This window comes from Heptranchias perlo, chromosome 3 (assembly GCF_035084215.1).
Source record: "Heptranchias perlo isolate sHepPer1 chromosome 3, sHepPer1.hap1, whole genome shotgun sequence".
Lineage (NCBI taxonomy): Eukaryota > Metazoa > Chordata > Chondrichthyes > Hexanchiformes > Hexanchidae > Heptranchias > Heptranchias perlo.
Window position 1 is genome coordinate 1,327,624 of NC_090327.1, and position 21,678 is coordinate 1,349,301.

At 49.6% G+C, this 21,678-nt stretch overlaps 1 protein-coding gene across 1 annotated transcript in view; it reads right to left on the reverse strand.

Moving 5' to 3' along the window:
* Nucleotides 1–21,678, reverse strand: part of ubtfl (upstream binding transcription factor, like) — a 105,862-nt gene that overhangs the window by 37,090 nt on the left and 47,094 nt on the right. The window contains 4 exon segments of the mRNA XM_067977515.1: nucleotides 3,544–3,645; nucleotides 3,647–3,688; nucleotides 14,699–14,851; nucleotides 19,628–19,669. Coding sequence (XP_067833616.1) covers nucleotides 3,544–3,645; nucleotides 3,647–3,688; nucleotides 14,699–14,851; nucleotides 19,628–19,669 — 339 coding nt within the window.

The following is a 21,678-nucleotide window of genomic DNA, read 5'->3' on the forward strand; positions in this document are numbered from 1 at the left end:
TCCCCCAAACATCGCTCTGTCCCCTCTCCCCACAGACACCTCTCCAACCCACTCCCCCAAACATCGCTCTGTCCCCTCTCTCCCCACTCACCTCTCCAACCCACTCCCCAAACATCGCTCTGTCCCCTCTCCCCACACACACCTCTCCAACCCACTCCCCAAACATCGCTCGTCCCCTCTCTCCCCACTCACACCTCTCCAACCCACTCCCCCAAACATCGCTCTGTCCCCTCTCTCCCCACTCACACCTCTCCAACCCACTCCCCAAACATCGCTCTGTCCCCTCTCTCCCCACACACACCTCTCCAACCCACTCCCCCAAACATCGCTCTGTCCCCTCTCTCCCCACACACCTCTCCAACCCACTCCCCAAACATCGCTCCGTCTCCTCTCCCCACTCACACCTCCCAACCCACTCCCCCAAACATCGCTCTGTCCCCTCTCTCCCCCACACACACCTCTCCAACCCACTCCACCAAACATCGCTCTGTCCCCTCTCCCCACAGACAACCTCTCCAACCCACTCCCCAAACATCGCTCTGTCCCCTCTCTCCCCACTCACCTCTCCAACCCACTCCCCCAAACATCGCTCTGTCCCCTCTCCCACACACACTCTCCAACCCACTCCCCCAAACATCGCTCCGTCCCCTCTCTCCCCACTCACACCTCTCCAACCCACTCCCCCAAACATCGCTCTGTCCCCTCTCTCCCCACTCACACCTCTCCAACCCACTCCCCCAACCTCGCTCCGTCTCCTCTCCCCACACACACCTCTCCAACCCACTCCCCCAAACCTCGCTCTGTCCCCTCTCTCCCCACTCACACCTCTCCAACCCACTCCCCCAACATGCTCTGTCCCCTCTCTCCCCACTCACACCTCTCCAACCCACTCCCCAAACATCGCTCCGTCTCCTCTCCCCACACACCTCTCCAACCCACTCCCCAAACATCGCTCTGTCCCCTCTCTCCCCACTCACACCTCTCCAACCCACTCCCCCAAACATCGCTCTGTCCCCTCTCTCCCACACGCACACCTCTCCAACCACTCCCCCAAACATCGCTCCGTCTCCTCTCCCCACTCACCTCTCCAACCCACTCCCCCAAACATCGCTCCGTCTCCTCTCCCACACACCTCTCCAACCCACTCCCCAAACATCGCTCTGTCCCCTCTCTCCCCACTCACACCTCTCCAACCACTCCCCCAAACATCGCTCTGTCCCCTCTCTCCCACTCACCTCTCCAACCCACTCCCCCAAACATCGCTCTGTCCCCTCTCTCCCACACACACCTCTCCAACCCACTCCCCCAAACATCGCTCTGTCCCCTCTCTCCCCACTCACCTCTCCAACCCACTCCCCCAAACATCGCTCTGTCCCCTCTCTCCCCACTCACACCTCTCCAACCCACTCCCCCAAACATCGCTCTGTCCCCTCTCCCCACACACCTCTCCAACCCACTCCTCCATTGGAGGCCAATCATCTCAGCCCCAGGACATTGCTGCAGGAGTTCCTCAGGGCAGTGTCCTAGGCCCAACCATCTTCAGCTGCTTCATCAATGACCTTCCCTCCATCATAAGGTCAGAAATGGGGATGTTACACAGTGCTCAGTTCCATTCGCAACCCCTCAGATAATGAAGTCCAGGCTTGGGATAATAAGTGGCAAGTAACATTCGCGCCAGACAAGTGCCAGGCAATGACCATCTCCAACAAGAGAGAGTCTAACCACCTCCCCTTGATATTCAATGGCATTACCATCGCCGAATCCCCCACCATCAACGTCCTGGGGGTCACCATTGACCAGAAACTTAACTGGACCAGCCATATGAATACTGTGGCTACAAGAGCAGGTCAGAGGCTGGGTATTCTGCGGCGAGTGACTCACCTCCTGGACTCCCCAAAGCCTTTCCACCATCTACAAGGCACAAGTCAGGAGTGTGATGGAATACTCTCCATGTGCCTGATGAGTGCAGCTCCAGCAACACTCAAGAAGCTCGACACCATCCAGGATAAAGCAGCCTGCTTGATTGGCACCCCATCCACCACACTAAACATTCACTCCCTTCACCACTGGCGCACTGTGGCTGCAGAGTGTACCATCCACAGGATGCACTGCAGCAACTCGCCAAGGCCTTCTTCGACAGCACCTCCCAAACCCGCGACCTCTACCACCTAGAAGGACAAGAGCAGCAGACACATGGGGACAACATCACCTGCACGTTCCCCTCCAAGTCACACACCATCCCGACTTGGAAATATATCGCCGTTCCTTCATCGTCGCTGGGTCAAAATCCTGGAACTCCCTTCCTAACAGCACTGTGGAGAACCATCACCACACGGACTGCAGCGGTTCAAGAAGGCCGGCTCACCACCACCTTCTCAAGGGAAATTAGGGATGGGCAATGAATGCCGGCCTCACAGCGACGCCCACCATCCCATGAACGAATAAAAAAAAACATGTGGGAGGAGGGAGGTAAACACCAGCACTAAAAAACTGGGAGCCCCGATCTGATGTGCGCAATGGGTTAAAAAGCAGAAAAGGTGAATAAGACTCGAGCCAACAAACACGAAAGAATGAACAGAAGGTGCAGCTACAAGGTCCTCCTTACACAGACTGAGCGTGAAGGGAAACGCTGTACATCCCTTCCAAAGTGATAGGGTCCTGATCTCAGTCCAACAAAAGCAGACCTGGGGGTGCACACCGGGATCCTGGGCTTTATTATATAGAGGCATAGAGTACAAAAGCAAGGAAGTTATGCTAAACCTTTATAAACACTGGTTAGGCCTCAGCTGGAGGATTGTGTTCAATTCTGGGCACCACACTTTAGGAAGGATGTCAAGGCCTTAGAGAGGGTGCAGAGGAGATTTACAAGAAAGGTTTCCAGGGATGAGGGACTTCAGTTATGTGGAGAGACTGGAGAAGCTGGGATTGTTCCCCTTAGAGCAGAGACGGTTAAGAGGAGATTTGATCGAGGTGTTTAAAATCATGAACTGTTTTGATAGAGTAAATAAGGAGAAACTGTTTCCAGTGGTAGAAAGGTCGGTAACCAGAGGACACAGGTTTAGGTGATCGGCAAAAGAGGCAACATGAGGAACATTTTTTTTAGGCAGCGAGTTGTTCTGATCTGGAATGCGCTGCCTGAAAGGGCGGTGGAAGCAGATTCAATAATAACTTTCAAAAGGGAATTAGATAAATACTTGAAGGGGAAAAATTTACAGGACTATGGGGGAAAGAGTGGGGTAATGGGGCTAATTGGATAGATCTTTCAAAGAGCCGGCACAGGCACGATGGGCTGAATGGCCTCCTCCTGTGATACTTTGAAATGCCCACTTAGGACTCACTGACTGACAAGTGACGTCAGTGGGGGGGCAGGGAGTGTGAAAAGTTAGACGGTGTGACGGGAGGCGAGGTCATCACAGGAAGAGATGGAGCAAACAGGAGCGTTATAACGGTGGGGAGTGCAGATCCTCGGGCTGCCCAGCGAGAACGGGAGCCTCCTTCCCCCACACCGAGACCCTCGGTCACCATCAGGCTGACCCTTCTTACCCTCTTCTTCTCCGACAGCTCGTTCCACATCCTGGCCAGCTGCCGCGTCAGCTCGCTCTCCGGTAGGTCGGGATTGTCTTCCCGCTTCTCCTGGAAGAAGAGGGAACATGGCGGAAATAGGCAGCTTCGGCCGGTCAGGTACAGTCTGCGGGGCAGGAAAAGATTCAGAAGAATTCAACGGCCACACTGATTCTGGGCAGCTTTCAAAACACCCTGCAGGCGGTTAGCAAATAAACCAAACTACATGGAGTCGAGTTACGGATCAGCCATGATCTAACTGAATGGAGGAAACAGGTTTGAGGGGTTGAATGGCCTCCTCCTGTTTCTATGCACAAAGTCTGAGGCAGGAGCGACAACACAAGGAGAATCACGGCACACTTTCAATTCACTCTCATTTTCTTCCTTAGTCAGTTTCTCCCCTTCCTCTCCTGAAGGGGCTGACTGGGGTTCGGGTTTCACAGAAACAGAACATATCAACGGAAGAAATAGGAGCAGGAGTCGGCCATCCGGCCCCTCGAGCCTGCTCCGCCATTCAATAAGATCATGGCTGATCTTCCACCTCAACGCCATTTTCCTGCACCATCCCCATTATCCCTTGATGTCTTTAATATCTAGAAATCTATCGATCTCTGTTTTGAATGGACTCAATGACTTAGCCTCCACAGCCCTCTGGGGTAGAGAATTCCACGATTCACCACCCCGAGTGAAGAAATTTCTCCTCATCTCAGTCCTAAATGGCCGACCCCTTATTCTGAGACTGTGCCCCCTGGTTCTAGATTCCCCAGCCAGGGGAAACATCCTCCCTGCATCTACCCTGTAGAGCCCTGTAAGAATTTTGTATGTTTCAATGAGATCACCTCTCATTCTTCTAAACTCTAGAGAATACAGGCCTAGTCTACTCAATCTCTCCTCATACAACAATCCCGCCATCCCAGGAATCAGTCTGGTGAACCTTCTTTGCACTCCCTCGATGACAAGTATATCCTTTCTTAGATAAAGAGATCAAAATTGTACACAATACTCCAGGTGCCGATCTCACCAGGGTCCTGTATAATTGCAGTAAGACATCTTTACTCCTGTACTCAAATCCTCTTGTAATGAAGGCCAACATACCATTTGCTTTCCTAATTGCTTGCTGCACCTGCATGTTAGCTTTCAGTGACTGGTGTACAAGGACACCCAGGTCCCTTTGAACATCAACATTTCCCAATCTCTCACCATTTAAAAAATACTCTGCATTTCTGCTTTTCCTACCAAAGTGGAAAACTTCACATTTTTCCACATTATATTCCCATCTGCCATGTACTTGCCCACTCACTTAGCCTGTCGAAGTCCAAGAGGTGAGCGCAGTGTAAAAGGAGAGTCCGCGGGCGGGAGGAGAGACCGAGGGGGGGGGAGGGGAGGTGAGACCGAGGGGGGGGGAGGGGAGGTGAGACCGAGGGGGGGAGGGGAGGTTGAGACCGAGGGGGGGGGGGGGAGGGGAGGTGAGACCGAGGGGGGGGGGGGGAGGGGAGGTGAGACCGAGGGGGGGGGGAGGGGAGGGGAGGGGAGGTGAGACCGAGGGGGGGGGGAGGGGAGGTGAGACCGAGGGGGGGGGGAGGTGAGACCGAGGAGGGGGAGGGGGAGGTGAGACCGAGGGGGGGGGGGAGACGAGACCGAGGGGGGGGGGGAGGGGAGGTGAGGACCGAGGGGGGGGGGGAGGGGAGGTGAGACCGAGGGGGGGGTGGGGGAGAGGTGACCGAGGGGTGGGGGGAGGTGAGACCGAGGGTGGGGGGGGACGTGAGACCGAGGGGGGGAGGGGGGGGGGGGGAGAGGTGAGACCGAGGGGGGGGGGTGGGGGAGAGGTGACCGAGGGGTGGGGGGAGGTGAGACCGAGGGGGGGGAGGGGGGGGGGGAGGAGAGAGGTGAGACCGAGGGCGGGAGGTGAGACCGGGGGAGGGGGGGGGGGGTGGAGCTGAGTCCCGAGGGCGGGAGGAGAGTCCGAGAGGTGAGCGCAGTGTAAATCGAAGCAAGTCATGGCAGCAGAGCTCGCACCCGTGATATGCTCTTCCTGCTCAATGTGGGAAGTCATGGACACTACAGGTGTCCCTGGCGACCATGTGTGCAGCAAGTGTATCAGCTGCAGCTACTGGCTAACCGCATTTCAGAGCTGGAGCTGCGGGTGGATTCACTGTGGAGCATCCGCGATGCTGAGATTATCGTGGATAGCACGTTCAGTGAGGTGGTCACACCGCAGGTAAAGAGTACGCAGGCAGAAAGGAAATGGGTGTCCGCCAGGCAGAGTAAAAGGACTAGGCAGGTAGAGCAGGAGTCCCCTGGGGCCATCTCCCTCTCAAACAGATATACCATTTTGGATACTGTTGGGGGAGATGGCTTATCAGGGGAAAGCAGCAAGAGCCAGGTTCGGGGCACCACGGGTGGCTCTGCTGCACAGGAGGGGAGGAAGAAGAGTGACAGGGCTATAGTGATAGGGGATTCAATTGTCAGGGGAACAGATAGGCGTTTCTGCGGCCGCAAACGTGACTCCAGGATGGTACGTTGCCTCCCTGGTGCTCGGGTCAAGGATGTCACGGAGCGGCTGCAGGGCATTCTAGAGGGGGAGGGTGAACAGCCAGTAGTCGTGGTCCATATCAGTACCAACGACATCGGTAAAAAAAGGGATGAGGTCCTGCAAGGTGAATTTAGGAGTTAGGAGATAAATTAAAAAGCAGGACCTCAAAGGTAGTGATCTCAGGATTACGACCAGTGCTACGTGCTCGTGAGTATAGGAACAGGAGAATAGACAGGATGAATGCGTGGCTGCAGGGATGGTGTAGGAGGGAGGGATTTAGATTCCTGGGACATTGGGACTGGTTCTGGGGAAGGTGGGACCTGTACGAGTGGGACGGGTTACACCCGAGCAGGACCGGGACCAATGTCCTCGCGGGGGTGTTTGCTAGTGCTGTTGGGGAAGGTTTAAACTAGAGTGGCAGGGGGTTGGGAACCTGAGCAGGGAGACAGAGGAGGGGGAAACAAGGATAGAAACAAAAGACAGAAAGGAGAGAAGCAATAGTGGAAGGCAGAGAAAACAAGGGCGAAAAGCAAATAGGACCATAGTGCAAAATAAAACTAAGATGACTAGCAATCTTAAAAAGACAAGTCTAAAGGCATTCTGTCTTAATGCGCGGAGCATTCGCAATAAGGTCGATGAATTAACAGCGCAAATAGATATTAACGGTTATGATATGGTTGCGATTACGGAGACATGGCTGCAGGGTGATCAAGGATGGGAACTGAACATCCAGGGGTATTCAATATTTAGGAAGGACAGGCAAAAAGAGAAAGGAGGTGGGGGAGAGTTGTTAGTAAAGGAGGAAATCAATGCAATAGTGAGGAAGGATATTGGCTCGGAAAATCACGATGTGGAATCTGTGTGGGTGGAGCTAAGAAACACCAAGGGGCAGAAAACATTGGTGGGGGTTGTCTATAGGCCCCCAAACAGTAGTGGAGATGTAGGGGAGGGCATTAAACAGGAAATTAGAGACGCATGCAAGAAGGGTAATCATGGGTGACTTTAATCTAGATATAGAATGGTCAAACCAAATTAGCAATAATACTATGGGGGAGGAATTCCTGGAGTGTGTACATGATGGTTTTCTGGACCAATACGTTGAGGAACCAATTAGAGAACAGGCGATCCTAGACTGGGTATTGTGCAATGAGAAAGGATTAATTAACAATCTTGTTGTGCGGGGTCCCTTAGGGAAGAGCGACCATAACATGATAGAATTCCTCATTAAGATGGAGAGTGAAGTAGTTGAATCCGAAACTAGGGTCCTGAATCTAAATCAAGGAAATTACGAAAGTATGAGGTGCGAGTTGGCTAGGATTGGAGAACTTTACTAAAAGGGATGACGGTGGATAGGCAATGGCTAATATTTAAAGAACGTGTGCAGGAATTACAACAATTATTCATTCCTGACTGGCGCAAAAATAAAACAGGAAAGGTGGCTCAACCGTGGCTTACAAAAGAAATTAGGGATAGTATTAGATCCAAAGAGGAGACATATAAAATTGCCAGAAAAAGCGGCAAGCCTGAGGATTGGGAGCAGTTCAGAATTCAGCAAAGGAGAACAAAGAGATTGATTAAGAGGGAAAAAAATAGAGTATGAGAGTAAACTAACAGGGAACATAAAAACTGACAGTAAAAGCTTCTATAAATATGTCAAGAGAAAAAGATTAGTGAAGACAAATGTAGGTCCCTCACACTCAGAAATGGGGGAAATTATAATGGGGAACAAAGAAATGGCAGAACAATTAAACACATACTTTGGTTCTGTCTTCACAAAGGAGGACACAAATAACCTGCCAGAAATGTTAGGGAACCGAGGGTCTAGTGAGAGGGAGGAACTGAAGGAAACCAGTATTAGTAAAAAAAATGCGAGGGAAATTAATGGGGCTAAAGGCTGACAAATCCCCAGGGCCTGATAATCTACATCCCAGAGTACGAAAGGAAGTGGCCCTGGAAATAGTGGATGCATTGGTGATCATCTTCCAAAATTCTATAGACTCTGGAACAGTTCCTACAGATTGGAGGGTGGCAAATGTAACCCACTATTTAAAAAAGGGAGAGAAAAAACAGGGAATTACAGACCAGTTAGCCCAACATCAGTAGTGGGGAAAATGCTGGAGTCTATTATAAAAGATGTGATAACAGAACACTTGGAGGGCATTAACGGGATTGGACAAAGTCAGCATGGGTTTATGAAAGGGAAATCATGCTTAACAAATCTACTGGAGGTTTTTGAGGATGTAACTAGAATAGATAGGGGAGAACCAGTGGATGTGGTGTATTTGGATTTTCAGAAGGCTTTTGATAAGGTCCCACACAAGAGGTTAGTGTACAAAATTAAAGCACATGGGATTGGGGGTAATATACTGGCATGGATTGAGAATTGGTTGACAGACAGGAAACAGAGAGTAGGAATAAACTGATCTTTTTCCGGGTGGCAGGCAGTGACTCGTGGGGTACCGCAGGGATCAGTGCTTGGGCCCCAGCTATTCACAATATATATCAATGATTTGGATGAGGAACTAAATGTAACATTTCCAAGTTTGCAGATGACACAAAGCTGGGGTGGAATGTGAGCTGTGAGGAGGATGCAAAGAGGCTCCAATGTGATTTAGACAAGTTGGGTCAGTGGGCAAGAACATGGCAGATGCAGTATAACGTGGATAAATGTGAGGTTATCCAATTTGATTTTAATAACAGAAAGGCAGATTATTATCTGAATGGTGATTGATTGGGAAAAGGGGAGGTGCAACGAGACCTGGATGTCCTTGTACACCAGTCGCTGAAAGTGAGCATTCAGGTGCAGCAAGCAGTTAGGAAGGCGAATGGTATGTTGGCCTTCATTGCAAGAGGATTGGAGTACAGGAGCAGGGATGTCTTACTGCAGTTATACAGGGCCTTGGTGAGACCAGATCTGGAGTATTGTGTGCAGTTTTGGTCTCCTTATCTGAGGAAGGATGTCCTTGCCATGGAGGGAGTGCAATGAAGGTTTACCAGACTGATTCCTGGGATGGCAGGACTGACGTATGAAGAGAGATTGGGTCGACTAGGCCTATATTCACTAGAGTTTAGAAGAATGAGAGGTGATCTCATCGAAACATATAAAATTCTAACAGGACTAGACAGACTAGATGCAGGGAGGATGTTCCCAATGGCTGGGGAGTCCAGAACCAGGGGTCACAGTCTCAGGATACGGGGTATGCCATTTAGAACCGAGATGAGGAGAAATTTCTTCACTCAGAGGATGGTGAACCTGTGGAATTCTCTACCACAGAATGCAGTGGAGGCCAAGTCATTAGATGTATTCAAGAAGGAGATCGATATATTTCTTAATGCTAAAGGGATCAAGGGATATGGGGAAAAAGCGGGAACAGGGTACTGAGTTAGACGATCAGCCATGATCATTTTGAATGGTGGAGCAGGCCCGAAGGGCCGAATGGCCTCCTCTTGTTCCTATTTTCTATGGTTCTATGTCTATATCCCCTTGAAGCCTCTTTGCATCCTCCTCACAACTCATGGTCCCACCTAGTTTTGTGTCATCAGCAAACTTGGAAATATTACATTTGGTTCCCTCATCCAAATCATTGATATATATTGTGAATAGCTGGGGCCCAAGCACTGATCCCTGTGGTACCCCACTAGTCACAGTCTGCCAATCTGAAAAAGACCCGTTTATTCCTACTCTCTGTTTTCTGTCTGTGAACCAATTCTCAATCCATGCCAGTATATTACCCCCAATTCCATGTGCTCTAACTTGTGTTCACCAACCTCCTGTGTGGGACCTTATCGAAAGTCTCCTGAAAATCCAAATACACCACATCCACTGGTTCCCCCTTATCTATTCTACTGGTTACATCCTCAAAAAACTCCAATAGGTTTGTCAAACATGATTTCCCTTTCATAAATCCATGTTGACTCTGCCAAATCCCATTATTATTTTCTAAGTGTTCTGTTACCACATCCTTTATAATAGACTTTAGAATTTTCCCTACTACTGATGTCAGGCCAACCGGTCTGTAGTTCCCTGTTTTCTCTCTCCCTCCTTTCTTAAATAGTGGGGTTACATTTGCCACCCTCCAATCTGCAGGAACCATTCCGGAATCTATAGAATTTTGGAAGATGATCTCCAATGAATCCACTATCTCTATAGCCACCTCTTTCAAAACCCTGGGATGCAGATCATCAGATCCTTGGGATTTATCGACTTTCAGTCCCATTAATTTCTCTAGTACTATTTTTTTTACTAACACTAATTTCCTTCAGTTCCTCATTCTCGCCAGACCCTTGGTTCTCCAGTAATTCTGGGAGTTTTATTGTGTCTTCTTCAGTGAAGACAGACATAAAGTATTTGTTTAATTTCTCTGCCATTTCCTTATTCCCCATTATAAATTCTCCCCTCTCTGTCTGTAAGGGACCCACATTTGCCTTTGCCAGTCTTTTCCTTTTTACACACCTATAGAAGCTTTACAATCCGTTTTTATGTTTCTCGCTAGTTTAGTCTCATTCTATTTTCCTTTTCTTCATCAATTTCTTGGTCCTCCTTTGCTGAATTCTAAAATGCTCCCAATCCTCAGGCTTACTGCTTTTTCCGGCAACTTTATATACCTCTTCCTTTGATTTAATAATATCTTTAATTTCTCTTAAGTTCCACAGACACTGACTCTCACTGGGGGACAGTTCCACAGACACTGACTCTCACTGGGGTACAGTTCCACAGACACTGACTCTCACTGGGGGACAGTTCCACAGACACCGACTCTCACTGGGGTACAGTTCCACAGACACTGACTCTCACTGGGGTACAGTTCCACAGGCACTGACTCTCACTGGGGGACAGTTCCACAGACACTGACTCTCACTGGGGTACAGTTCCACAGGCACTGACTCTCACTGGGGGACAGTTCCACAGGCACTGACTCTCACTGGGGGACAGTTCCACAGACACTGACTCTCACTGGGGGACAGTTCCACAGACACTGACTCTCACTGGGGGACAGTTCCACAGACACTGACTCTCACTGGGGGACAGTTCCACAGACACTGACTCTCACTGAGGTACAGTTCCACAGACACTGACTCTCACTGGGGTACAGTTCCACAGACACTGATTCACTCGGGGGTATAGGCTCCATGGGTACTGGCTGCCAACTTTGCTACCTGGCTCTGCTTCACGTCGGGTGCGTCAGCAGGCTACTCAACCGCAGTGTGCATCACAGCTGAGCCTGATTCCATCCTCACCCAACCTCCTCACACAACAGGTGAAAGTAAACTGGGGCAGGAGCCCTGTGGGATTGCTCCTCTCCGTGCCCCAGAGTCACTGAGGTTAATTGTAGCACCTTTACTGGTGCCCCTTCTAACTGAGCTCCTCTGTTTCACTGCATCCTTAGTAATGGCCTTTCATGGACCTTTTAAAAACAGTTCTCAGGATGTGGGTGTCGCTGGCAAGGCCGGCATTTATTGCCCATCCCTAATTGCCCCTTGAGAAGGTGGTGGTGAGCCGCCTTCTTGAACCGCTGCAGTCCGTGTGGTGAAGGTTCTCCCACAGTGCTGTTAGGAAGGGAGTTCCAGGATTTTGACCCAGCGACGATGAAGGAACGGCCGATATATTTCCAAGTCGGGATGGTGTGTGACTTGGAGGGGACCGTGCAGGTGGTGTTGTTCCCATGTGCCTGCTGCCCTTGTCCTTCTAGGTGGTAGAGGACGCGGGTTTGGGAGGTGCTGTCGAAGAAGCTGCAGTGCATCCTGTAGAGGGTACAGTCAATCACGTTGGTGTGGGTCTGGAGTCACATATAGGCCCAGACCGGGTAAGGACGGCAGGTTTCCTTCCCTAAAGGACATTAGTGAACCAGTTGGGTTTTTACAACAATCCGATAGCTTCACAGTCACTTTTACCGAGCCCAGGTTGTAATTTGCAGAATTCAAATGGTGCCACAATATCTGTAATGTCACTGCAGTCAGCGAGTTCTCAAGGGGTCCGATTCCCGTGAATTCATGAGGTTTTTCACAACTGGGAGGTGGAAGCAGGGCGAGGCCGTGCAGCATCAGCGTTCCACCAGAGCCGAGTCCCCCTGCAACTCCTTCAGGCTGGTGAGGATGCCGAGCAGAGACGGGGAAAAGTCATTTTACAGATCAGCAGGAAAGTTGCCAGTCACTCCGAGCTGCTCTTGTGCGCCTCCTGCTGGCAGAGCAGTTGGGACGATGTCACCACTCTCCCCAACCCCACAGCGCATTATTCAGGACGCCGCAGAAATGGGTGTCAAACTGCCGCACAAATATGGTTGGGGGGAGGAGGCAACAAGCCAGAGGGGCATCTATAGGCGGTGGTGCATTTCGTCTGGGACCGAGAGACTGGCACACGAGACCAAAACTGTGACCGATAGGCTCAGGGTTTTCGATGTTGCTGGTCCAGATTTTGGATCGCCTCTGCCGGCTTTAGGGGCTCAGCATTGGGGTTTTCACTCCACCATCGGACACAGAAAACACCTAACCTACATTAGTAATGGGCAGCTGAAGGAATGTTGGCCTTTATCTCGGGGGCTGGAATACAAAGGGGACGAAGTGATGCCTCAGTTCCACGGACTCTGGTCAGGCCCCATCTGGAGAGACTGTGTTCAGTTCTGGGCACCGCACCTCAGGAAGGATATAATGGCCTTGGAGGGAGTGCAGCACAGATTCTCCAGAATTATACCGGGGTTTAAAGGATTCATTTATGAGGACAGGTTACGTAGACTAGGTTTGTATTCCCTTGAGTTTAGACGGTTAAGGGGTGATCTGATGAAGGCGTTTTAAATGATAAAGGGAGTTGATGGGTCGATAGAGAGAAACTATTTCCTTTGGTGGGGGGACCCAGAACAAGGGGACATAATCTTAAAATTAGAGCTAAGCCATTCAGAGGTGAAATCAGGAACCATAAGAACATAAGAAATAGGAACAGGAGTAGGCCATCCGGCCCCTCGAGCCTGCTCCGCCATTCAATCCGCTTGATTGGCACCCCATCCACCACCCTAAACATTCACTCCCTTCACCACTGGCGCACAGTGGCTGCAGTGTGTACCATCCACAGGATGCACTGCAGCAACTCGCCAAGGCTTCTTCAACAGCACCTCCCAAACCCGCGACCTCTACCACCTAGAAGGACAAGAGCAGCAGGCACATGGGAACAACACCACCTGCACGTTCCCCTCCAAGTCACACACCATCCCGACTTGGAAATATATCGCCGTTCCTTCATCGTCGCTGGGTCAAAATCCTGGAACTCCCTTCCTAACAGCACTGTGGGAGAACCTTCACCACACGGACTGCAGCGGTTCAAGAAGGCGGCTCACCACCACCTTCTCAAGGGCAATTAGGGATGGGCAATAAATGCCGGCCTTGACAGCGACGCCCACATCCCATGAATGAATTTAAAAAATTTTAAAAATCAGATCATGGCTGATCTTCAACCTCAACTCCACTTTCCCGCCCGATCCCCATATCCCTTGATTCCCCTGGAGTCCAAAAATCTATCAATCTCAGCCTTGAATATATTCAACGATTCAGCATCCACAGCCCTCTGGGGTAGAGAATTCCAAAGATTCACAACCCTCTGAGTGAAGAAATTCCTCCTCATCTCAGTCTTAAATGGCTGACCCATTATCCTGAGACTATGTCCCCTGGTTCTAGACTCTCCAGCCAGGGGAAACAACCTCTCAGCATCTACCCTGTCAAGCCCTCTGAGAATTTTATATGTTTCAATAAGAACATAAGAACTTAAGAAATAGGAGCAGGAGTGGGCCAATCGGCCCCTCGAGCCTGCTCCGCCATTCAATAAGATCATGGCTGATCTGATCCTAACCTCAAATCTAAATTCATGTCCATAACCCCTAATTCCCCTTACTTCTAGGAAACTGTCTATTTCTGTTTTAAATTTATTTAATGATGCAGCTTCCACAGCTTCCTGGGGCAGCAAATTCCACAGACCTACCACCCTCTGAGTGAAGAAGTTTCTCCTCATCTCAGTTTTGAAAGAGCAGCCCCTTATTCTAAGATTATGCCCCCTAGTTCTAGTTTCACCCATCCTTGGGAACATCCTTACCGCATCCACCTAATTCAATGAGATCACCTCTCATTCTACTAAACTGCAGAGAGTATGGGCCCATTCTACTCAATCTCTCCTCATAGGACAACCCTCTCAACCCAAGAATCAATCTAGTGAACCTTCGTTGCACCGCCTCTAAGGCAAGTATATCCTTCTTTAGATAAGGAGACCAAAACTGTACACAGTACTCCAGGTGAGGTCTCACCAAAGCCCTGCTTTGAAGCACTTCTTCACACTAAGAGTAGTGGAAATCTGGAATTCTCCCCCCGAAAAAGGCTGTGGATGGCGGGGGTCAGTTGAAACCCTGCAGACTGAGATCGATAGATTTTTGTTGGGTAAGGAGTAGCAAGGGATATGGAGGAAAGGCGGTAAATGGAGTTGAGGTACAGACCAGCCATGATCTGACTGAATGATGGAACAAGCTCGAGGGATTGAATGGCCTCCTCCTGTTCCTATCTGCCGTGGGGAGGACCATGGTTCTGCCACTGCCCCAGGGCCAGGCCCACCGCGGTTACCAGAGAACTAACCTTGCAGGTTGGAGAAGCTGGTGAGCTGGGTGTGGCGGGTTCGGCCCGCTGTGGGCTGCTGTTCTGCGTGTTTGTTGTGACGTTGTTCACGATTTTGCTGCCTCCGATCTTCTCCTCCAGTAGCACTCTCTCCCGCTCTTCGTCTGGGAGGCTCTGAGCAATTCAGCAACATTTTAATATGAATATAAACTGCACAATATAACCACACAACACGTACAAATAGGGAGAGGCAGGTCTGGGGACAGAGTATGGAGAGATGGGGAGAGACATAGAGATAGAGAAAATACAAAAAGTGTGAAACACACACACACATCTACAACAACTTGCATTTATATAGAGCCTTTAATGTGATAAAACGTCCCAACGATTATCAAACAGAATTTGACACCGAGCCACCTAAGGAGATATTAGGACAGGTGACCAAAAGCTTGGTCAAAGGGGTAAGTTTTAAGGAACGTCTTAAAAGAGAAGAGGGGGCAGAGAGGGAAAGAGGTTTAGGGAGGGAATTCCAGAGCTTAGGGCCCAGGCAGCTGAAGGCACGGCCGCCAATGGTGGAGCGATTAAAATCGGGGACGCGCATGAGGCCAGAATTGGAGGAGCGCAGAGATCTCGGAGGGTTGTAGGGCCGGAGGAGGTTACAGAGATAGGGAGGGGGCGAGGCCATGGAGGGATTTGAAAACAAAGATAAGAATTTTAAAATCGAGGTGTTCCCGGACCGGGAGCCAATGTAGGTCAGCGAGCACAGGGGGTGATGGGTGAACGGGGCTTGGTGCGAGTTAGGATACGGGCAGCAGAGTTTTGGAGGAGCTCAAGTTTATGGAGGGTGGAAGATGGGAGACCGGGCAGGAGATAGAGAAATAGGTGAGCAGTGAAAACAACAAACAGGAAAGAAAGAATGAGAAGACAAAAATAAGAACTTAAGAAATAGGAGCAGGAGTAGGCCAAATGGCCCCTCGAGCCTGCTCCACCATTCAATCAGATCATGGCTGATCTTCAACCTCAACTCCACTTTCCCGCCCGATCCCCACATCCCTTGATTCCCCTAGAGTCCAAAAATCTATATATTGAACATATTTAATGATTCAGCATCCACAGCCCTCTGGGGTAGAGAATTCCAAAGATTCACAACATAAGAACATAAGAACATAAGAAATTGGAGCAGGAGTAGGCCAATCGGCCCCTCGAGCCTGCTCCGCCATTCAATAAGATCATGGCTGATCTGATCCCAACCACAAATCTAAAGAACACAAGAAGTCGGAGCAGGACCCGGCCACATAGCCCCTGGGCCCTCTCCGCCACCCACAGGGCATTGACCGATCCGAACTCAGCTTCATGTCCAATTTCCTGCCCGCTCCCCATAACCCCTAATTCCCTTTACTTCTAGGAAACTGTCTATTTCTGTTTTAAATTTATCTAATGATGTAGCTTCCACAGCTTCCTGGGGCAGCAAATTCCACAGACCGACCACCCTCTGAGTGAAGAAGTTTCTCCTCATCTCAGTTTTGAAAGAGCAGCCCCTTATTCTAAGATTATGCCCCCTAGTTCTAGTTTCACCCACCTTTGGGAACATCCTTACTGCATCCACCCGATCAAGACCCTTCACAATCTTATATGTTTCAACAACTGAGTGAAGAAATTCCTCCTCATCTCAGTCTTAAATGGCCGACCCGTTATCCTGAGACTATGCCCCCTAGGTCTGGACATTCCTGCCAGGGGAAACAGCCTCTCAGTATCTACCCTGTCAAGCCCCCTCAGAATCTTATATGTTTCAATGAGATCACCTCTCATTCTTCCAAACTCCAGACAGTATAGATCCATTCTACTCAACCTCTCCTCATAGGACAACCCTCTCATCCCAGGAATTAATCTAGTGAACCTTCGTTGCATCGCCTCTAAGGCAAGTATATCCTTCCTTAGATAAGGAGACCAAAACTGTACTCAATATCTCGGGTGAAGTCTCACCAAAGCCCTGTACAATTGTCGTAAAGAACGGAAAAAGAAAAACATAAATCAAAAGAGAGAGAGTGAATTTTATGCCCATCAAGATGAAGGATGTTACCATTTGAGAATAAAACACTTCAACTTCAGGCACTGAGGGCAGGTACAGCACGGCTTAGACACAGAGTAAAGCTCCCTCTACACTGTCCCATCAAACACTCCCAGGGCAGGTACAGCACGGCTTAGACACAGAGTAAAGCTCCCTCTACACTGTCCCATCAAACATTCCCAGGGCAGGTACAGCACGGGTTAGATACAGAGTAAAGCTCCCTCTACACTGTCCCATCAAACACTCCCAGGGCAGGTACAGCACGGCTTAGACACAGAGTAAAGCTCCCTCTACACTGTCCCATCAAACACTCCCAGGGCAGGTACAGCACGGCTTAGACACAGAGTAAAGCTCCCTCTGCACTATCCCATCAAACACTCCCAGGCCAGGTACAGCACGGGTTAGATACAGAGTAAAGCTCCCTCTACACTATCCCATCAAACACTCCCAGGGCAGATACAGGGTTAGATACAGAGTAAAGCTCCCTCTACACTATCCCATCAAACACTCCCAGGGCAGATACAGGGTTAGATACAGAGTAAAGCTCCCTCTACACTGTCCCATCAAACACTCCCAGGGCAGATACAGGGGGTTAGATACAGAGTAAAGCTCCCTCTACACTATCCCATCAAACACTCCCAGGGCAGGTACAGCACGGGTTGGATACAGAGTAAAGCTCCCTCCACACTATCCCATCAAACACTCCCAGGGCAGGTACAGGGTTAGATTACAGAGTTAAGCTCCCTCTACACTGTCCCATTAAACATTCCCAGGGCAGGTACAGGGTTAGATTACAGAGTTAAGCTCCCTCTACACTGTCCCATCAAACACTCCCAGGGCAGGTACAACACCCTCTCCCGATTTTTTACCCCACCACTTCTGAATCCAGATCATCGAAGTAAGTTTGTGGTTCCAGCCCCGAGTCCCTGTGGCTCCCCCACTCTGGACGAGGATCTTCCTTGGAGTCACTCATGGAAGCCCAACCTCAGAACAGCCCGTGATACCACTGACTGCCTGCTCACACGGACTTAACCATTCCGAACAGCAGTGCTGTACGGCCCTATCTCACCGACCGCAGTGACTCTAAGATAATTGGCAAAAGAACCAGAGGGGAGATGAGGAGAAATGATTCAATAATGTCTTTCAAAAGGGAACTGGATAAATACTTGAAGGCAAAAATTTACAGGACAATGGGGAAAGAGCAGGGGAGTGGGACTAACCGGATAGCTCTTTCAAAGAGCCGGCACAGGCATAATGGGCCGAATGGCCTCCTTCTGTGGTGTACCATGCTATGATTCTATGAAGAATGGCCGTTTAAAAACATAAGAAATAGGTAATGCATTTGGGGAGAACAACCAAGGCAAGGGAGTACACAATACTGAGAGGTGTAGAGGAAGTGAGGGACCTTGGAGTGCATGTCCACAGATCCCTGAAGATGGCAGGACAGGTAAATAAGGTGGTTAAGGAGGCATACAGGATACTTTCCTTTATTAGCCGACGTATAAAATATAAGAGCAGGGAGGTTATGCTAGAACTGTATAAAATACTGGTTAGGTCACAGCTTGAGTACTGTGTACAGTTCTGGTCACCCCATTACAGGAAGGATGTAATTGCACCATTGTTTAAAAAGGGATAAAGAGATAGACCGAGTAATTACAGGCCAGTCAGTCTAACCTCGGTGGTGGGCAAATTATTGGAATCAATTCTGAGGGACAGGATAAACCGTCACTTAGAAAGGCACGGATTCTTTTTTTTATTCGTTCATGGGATGTGGGTGTCGCTGGCGAGGCCGGCATTTATTGCCCATCCCTAATTACCCTTGAGAAGGTGGTGGTGAGCCGCCTTCTTGAACCGTTGCAGTCCGTGTGGTGACGGTTCTCCCACAGTGCTGTTAGGAAGGGAGTTCCAGGATTTTGACCCAGCGACGATGAAGGAACGGCGATATATTTCCAAGTCGGGATGGTGTGTGACTTGGAGGGGAACGTGCAGGTGGTGTTGTTCGCATGTGCCTGCTGCCCTTGTCCTTCTAGGTGGTAGAGGTCGCGGGTTTGGGAGGTGCTGTCGAAGGAGGTATATGAAGGCATATGGAATGCTTTCCTTTATTAGCTGAGGCATAGACGATAAGAGCAGGGAGGTTATGCTAGAACTGTATAAAACACTGGTTAGGCCACAGCTTGAGTACTGCGCACAGTTCTGGTCACCACATTACAGGAAGGATGTGATTGCACTAGAGAGGGTGCAGAGGAGATTTACGAGGATGTTGCCAGGACTGGAGAATTTTAGCTCTGAGAGAAGATTGGATAGGCTGGGGTTGTTTTCTTTGGAAGAGAGGAGGCTGAGGGGAGATTTAATTGAGATGTATAAAATTATGAGGGGCCTAGATAGAGTGGATAGGAAGGACCTATTTCCCTTAGCAGAGAGGTCAATAACCGGGAGGCATAGATTTAAAGTGATTGGTAGAAGGATTAGAGGGGAGCCGAGGAAAAATTTTTTGCAGCCAGAGGGTGGTGGGGGTCTGGAACTCACTGCCTGAGAGGGTGGTAGAGGCAGAAACCCTCAACTCATTTAAAAAGTACCTGGATGTGCACCTGAAGAGCCGTGACCTGCAGGGCTACGGACTGAGTGCTGGAAAGTGGGATTAAGATGGATAGCTCTTTTTCAGCCGGCACGGACACGATGGGCCAAATGGCCTCCTTACGTGCCATAAAGTTTGTATGATTCCATGAGCAGGAGTAGGCTATACGGCCCCTCCATCCTGCTCCGTCATTCAGTAAGGTCATGGCTGATCTTCGACCTCAACTCCACTTTCCCGCCCGATCCCCATATCCCTTGAATCCTTTAGTGTCCAAATAACCATCGATCTCAGTCTTGAATATACTGACCTCGAGGAACCGCTGCATCTCAGACTGGAACAACTTCTTCTTCTGAGGAAGAGAAAATCAGAGTCACAACACGACAGCAGACAGATATTATAAAAAGGATATAGAGGCACTGGAGAAGGTGCAAAAAAGATTTACTAGGATGATACCAGAACTGAGAGGTTATACCTATCAGGAAAGGCTGAACAGGCTGGGGCTCTTTTCTCTAGAAAAGAGAAGGCTGAGGGGTGACCTGATCGAGGTCTTTAAGATTATGAAAGGGTTTGATAGGGTGGACGTAGAGAAGATGTTTCCACTTGTGTGGGAGACCAGAACTAGGGGCCATAAATATAAGAGAGTCACTAATAAATCCAATAGGGAATTCAGGAGAAACTTCTTTACCCAGAGAGTGGTGAGAATGTGGAACTCGCTCCCACAAGGAGTAGTTGAGGTGAATAGTGCAGATACATTTAAGGGGAAGCTGGATAAACACATGAGGGAGAAAGGAATAGAAGGATATGGTGATAGGGTGAGATGAAGGAGGGAGGGAGGAGGCTCGTGTGGAGCATAAACACCAGCACAGACCAGTTGGGCCGAATGGCCTGTTTCTGTGCTGTAAATTCGATGTAATATCCAGCACCTTATCACCGCTCTCAAATGTCCCAAAGCGCTTCAGACAGTGGACTAAGTTCAGGTGCAGTCAGTTATGAGCAAACTGCAACAAGCTGTGAATTCCTCTTTTATTCATTCTCAGGATGTGTTCTCTGCCCATCGCTCATTCCAGGCTGGTTGTTTTTTCAACTGAGTGGCTTGTTCGGCCACTTCAGAGGGCATCAAAAGTCACCCAGTGTGGGGACTGGGGTGAGGTGTAGGCCCAGACCTGGTCGGGGCGGCAGGTTCCCGTCCCTGAAGGACATTAGTGACCCAGTTGGGTTTTTACGACAATCCGGCAATTTTCAATCTCATTTTTCCTGGTGCCAGCCCAGGAATTACCAGATTTATTCCATACGTTACAGCACTGAAGGAGGCCATTTGGCCCATCGTGCCTGTGCCGGCTCTTTGAAAGAGCTGTCCAATTAATCCCGTTCCTCTGCTCTTTCCCCAGAGCCCTGCAAATTTCTCCCCTTCAAGTATTTATCAATTCCCTTTTGAAAGTTATTATTGAATCTGCTTCCACCGCCCTTTCAGGCAGCGCATTCCAGATCAGAACAACTCACTGCGTAAAAAATGTTTTCTCATGTTGTCTCTGGCTCTTTTGCCGATCTCCTTAAATCTGTGTCCTCTGGTTACCGACCCTTCTGCCACTGGAAACAGTTTCTCCTTATTTACTCTATCAAAACCCTTCATGATTTTGAACATCTCGATCAAATTTCCCTTTAACCTTCCCTGATCTCAGGAGAACAATCCCAGCTTCTCCAGTCTCTCCACATCACTGAAGTCCCTCATCCCTGGTACCATTCTAGTAAATCTCCTCTGCACCCTCTCTAAGGCCTTCACATCCTTCCTAAAGTGCGGTGCCCAGAATTGAACACAATCCTCCAGCTGAGGCCTAACCAGTGTTTTATAAAAGTTTCCCCACCACCGACGTTGGGCTGACTGGCCTGTAATTGCCGGGTTTATCCCTCTCCCCTTTTTTGAACAGGGGTGAAACATTTGCAATCCTCCAGTCCTCTGGCACCGGCCCCATATTGAAAGAGGATTGGAAGATTGTGGCCAGATCCAATCAGGAAGCATTTTTTCACACATAGAATCATAGAATCATAGAAGTTTACAACATGGAAACAGGCCCTTCGGCCCAACATGTCCATGTCGCCCAGTTTATACCACTAAGCTAGTCCCAATTTCCTGCACTTGGCCCATATCCCTCTATACCCATCTTACCCATGTAACTGTCCAAATGCTTTTTAAAAGACAAAATTGTACCCGCCTCTACTACTGCCTCTGGCAGCTCGTTCCAGACACTCACCACCCTTTGAGTGAAAAAATTGCCCCTCTGGACCCTTTTGTATCTCTCCCCTCTCACCTTAAATCTATGCCCCCTCGTTATAGACTCCCCTACCTTTGGGAAAAGATTT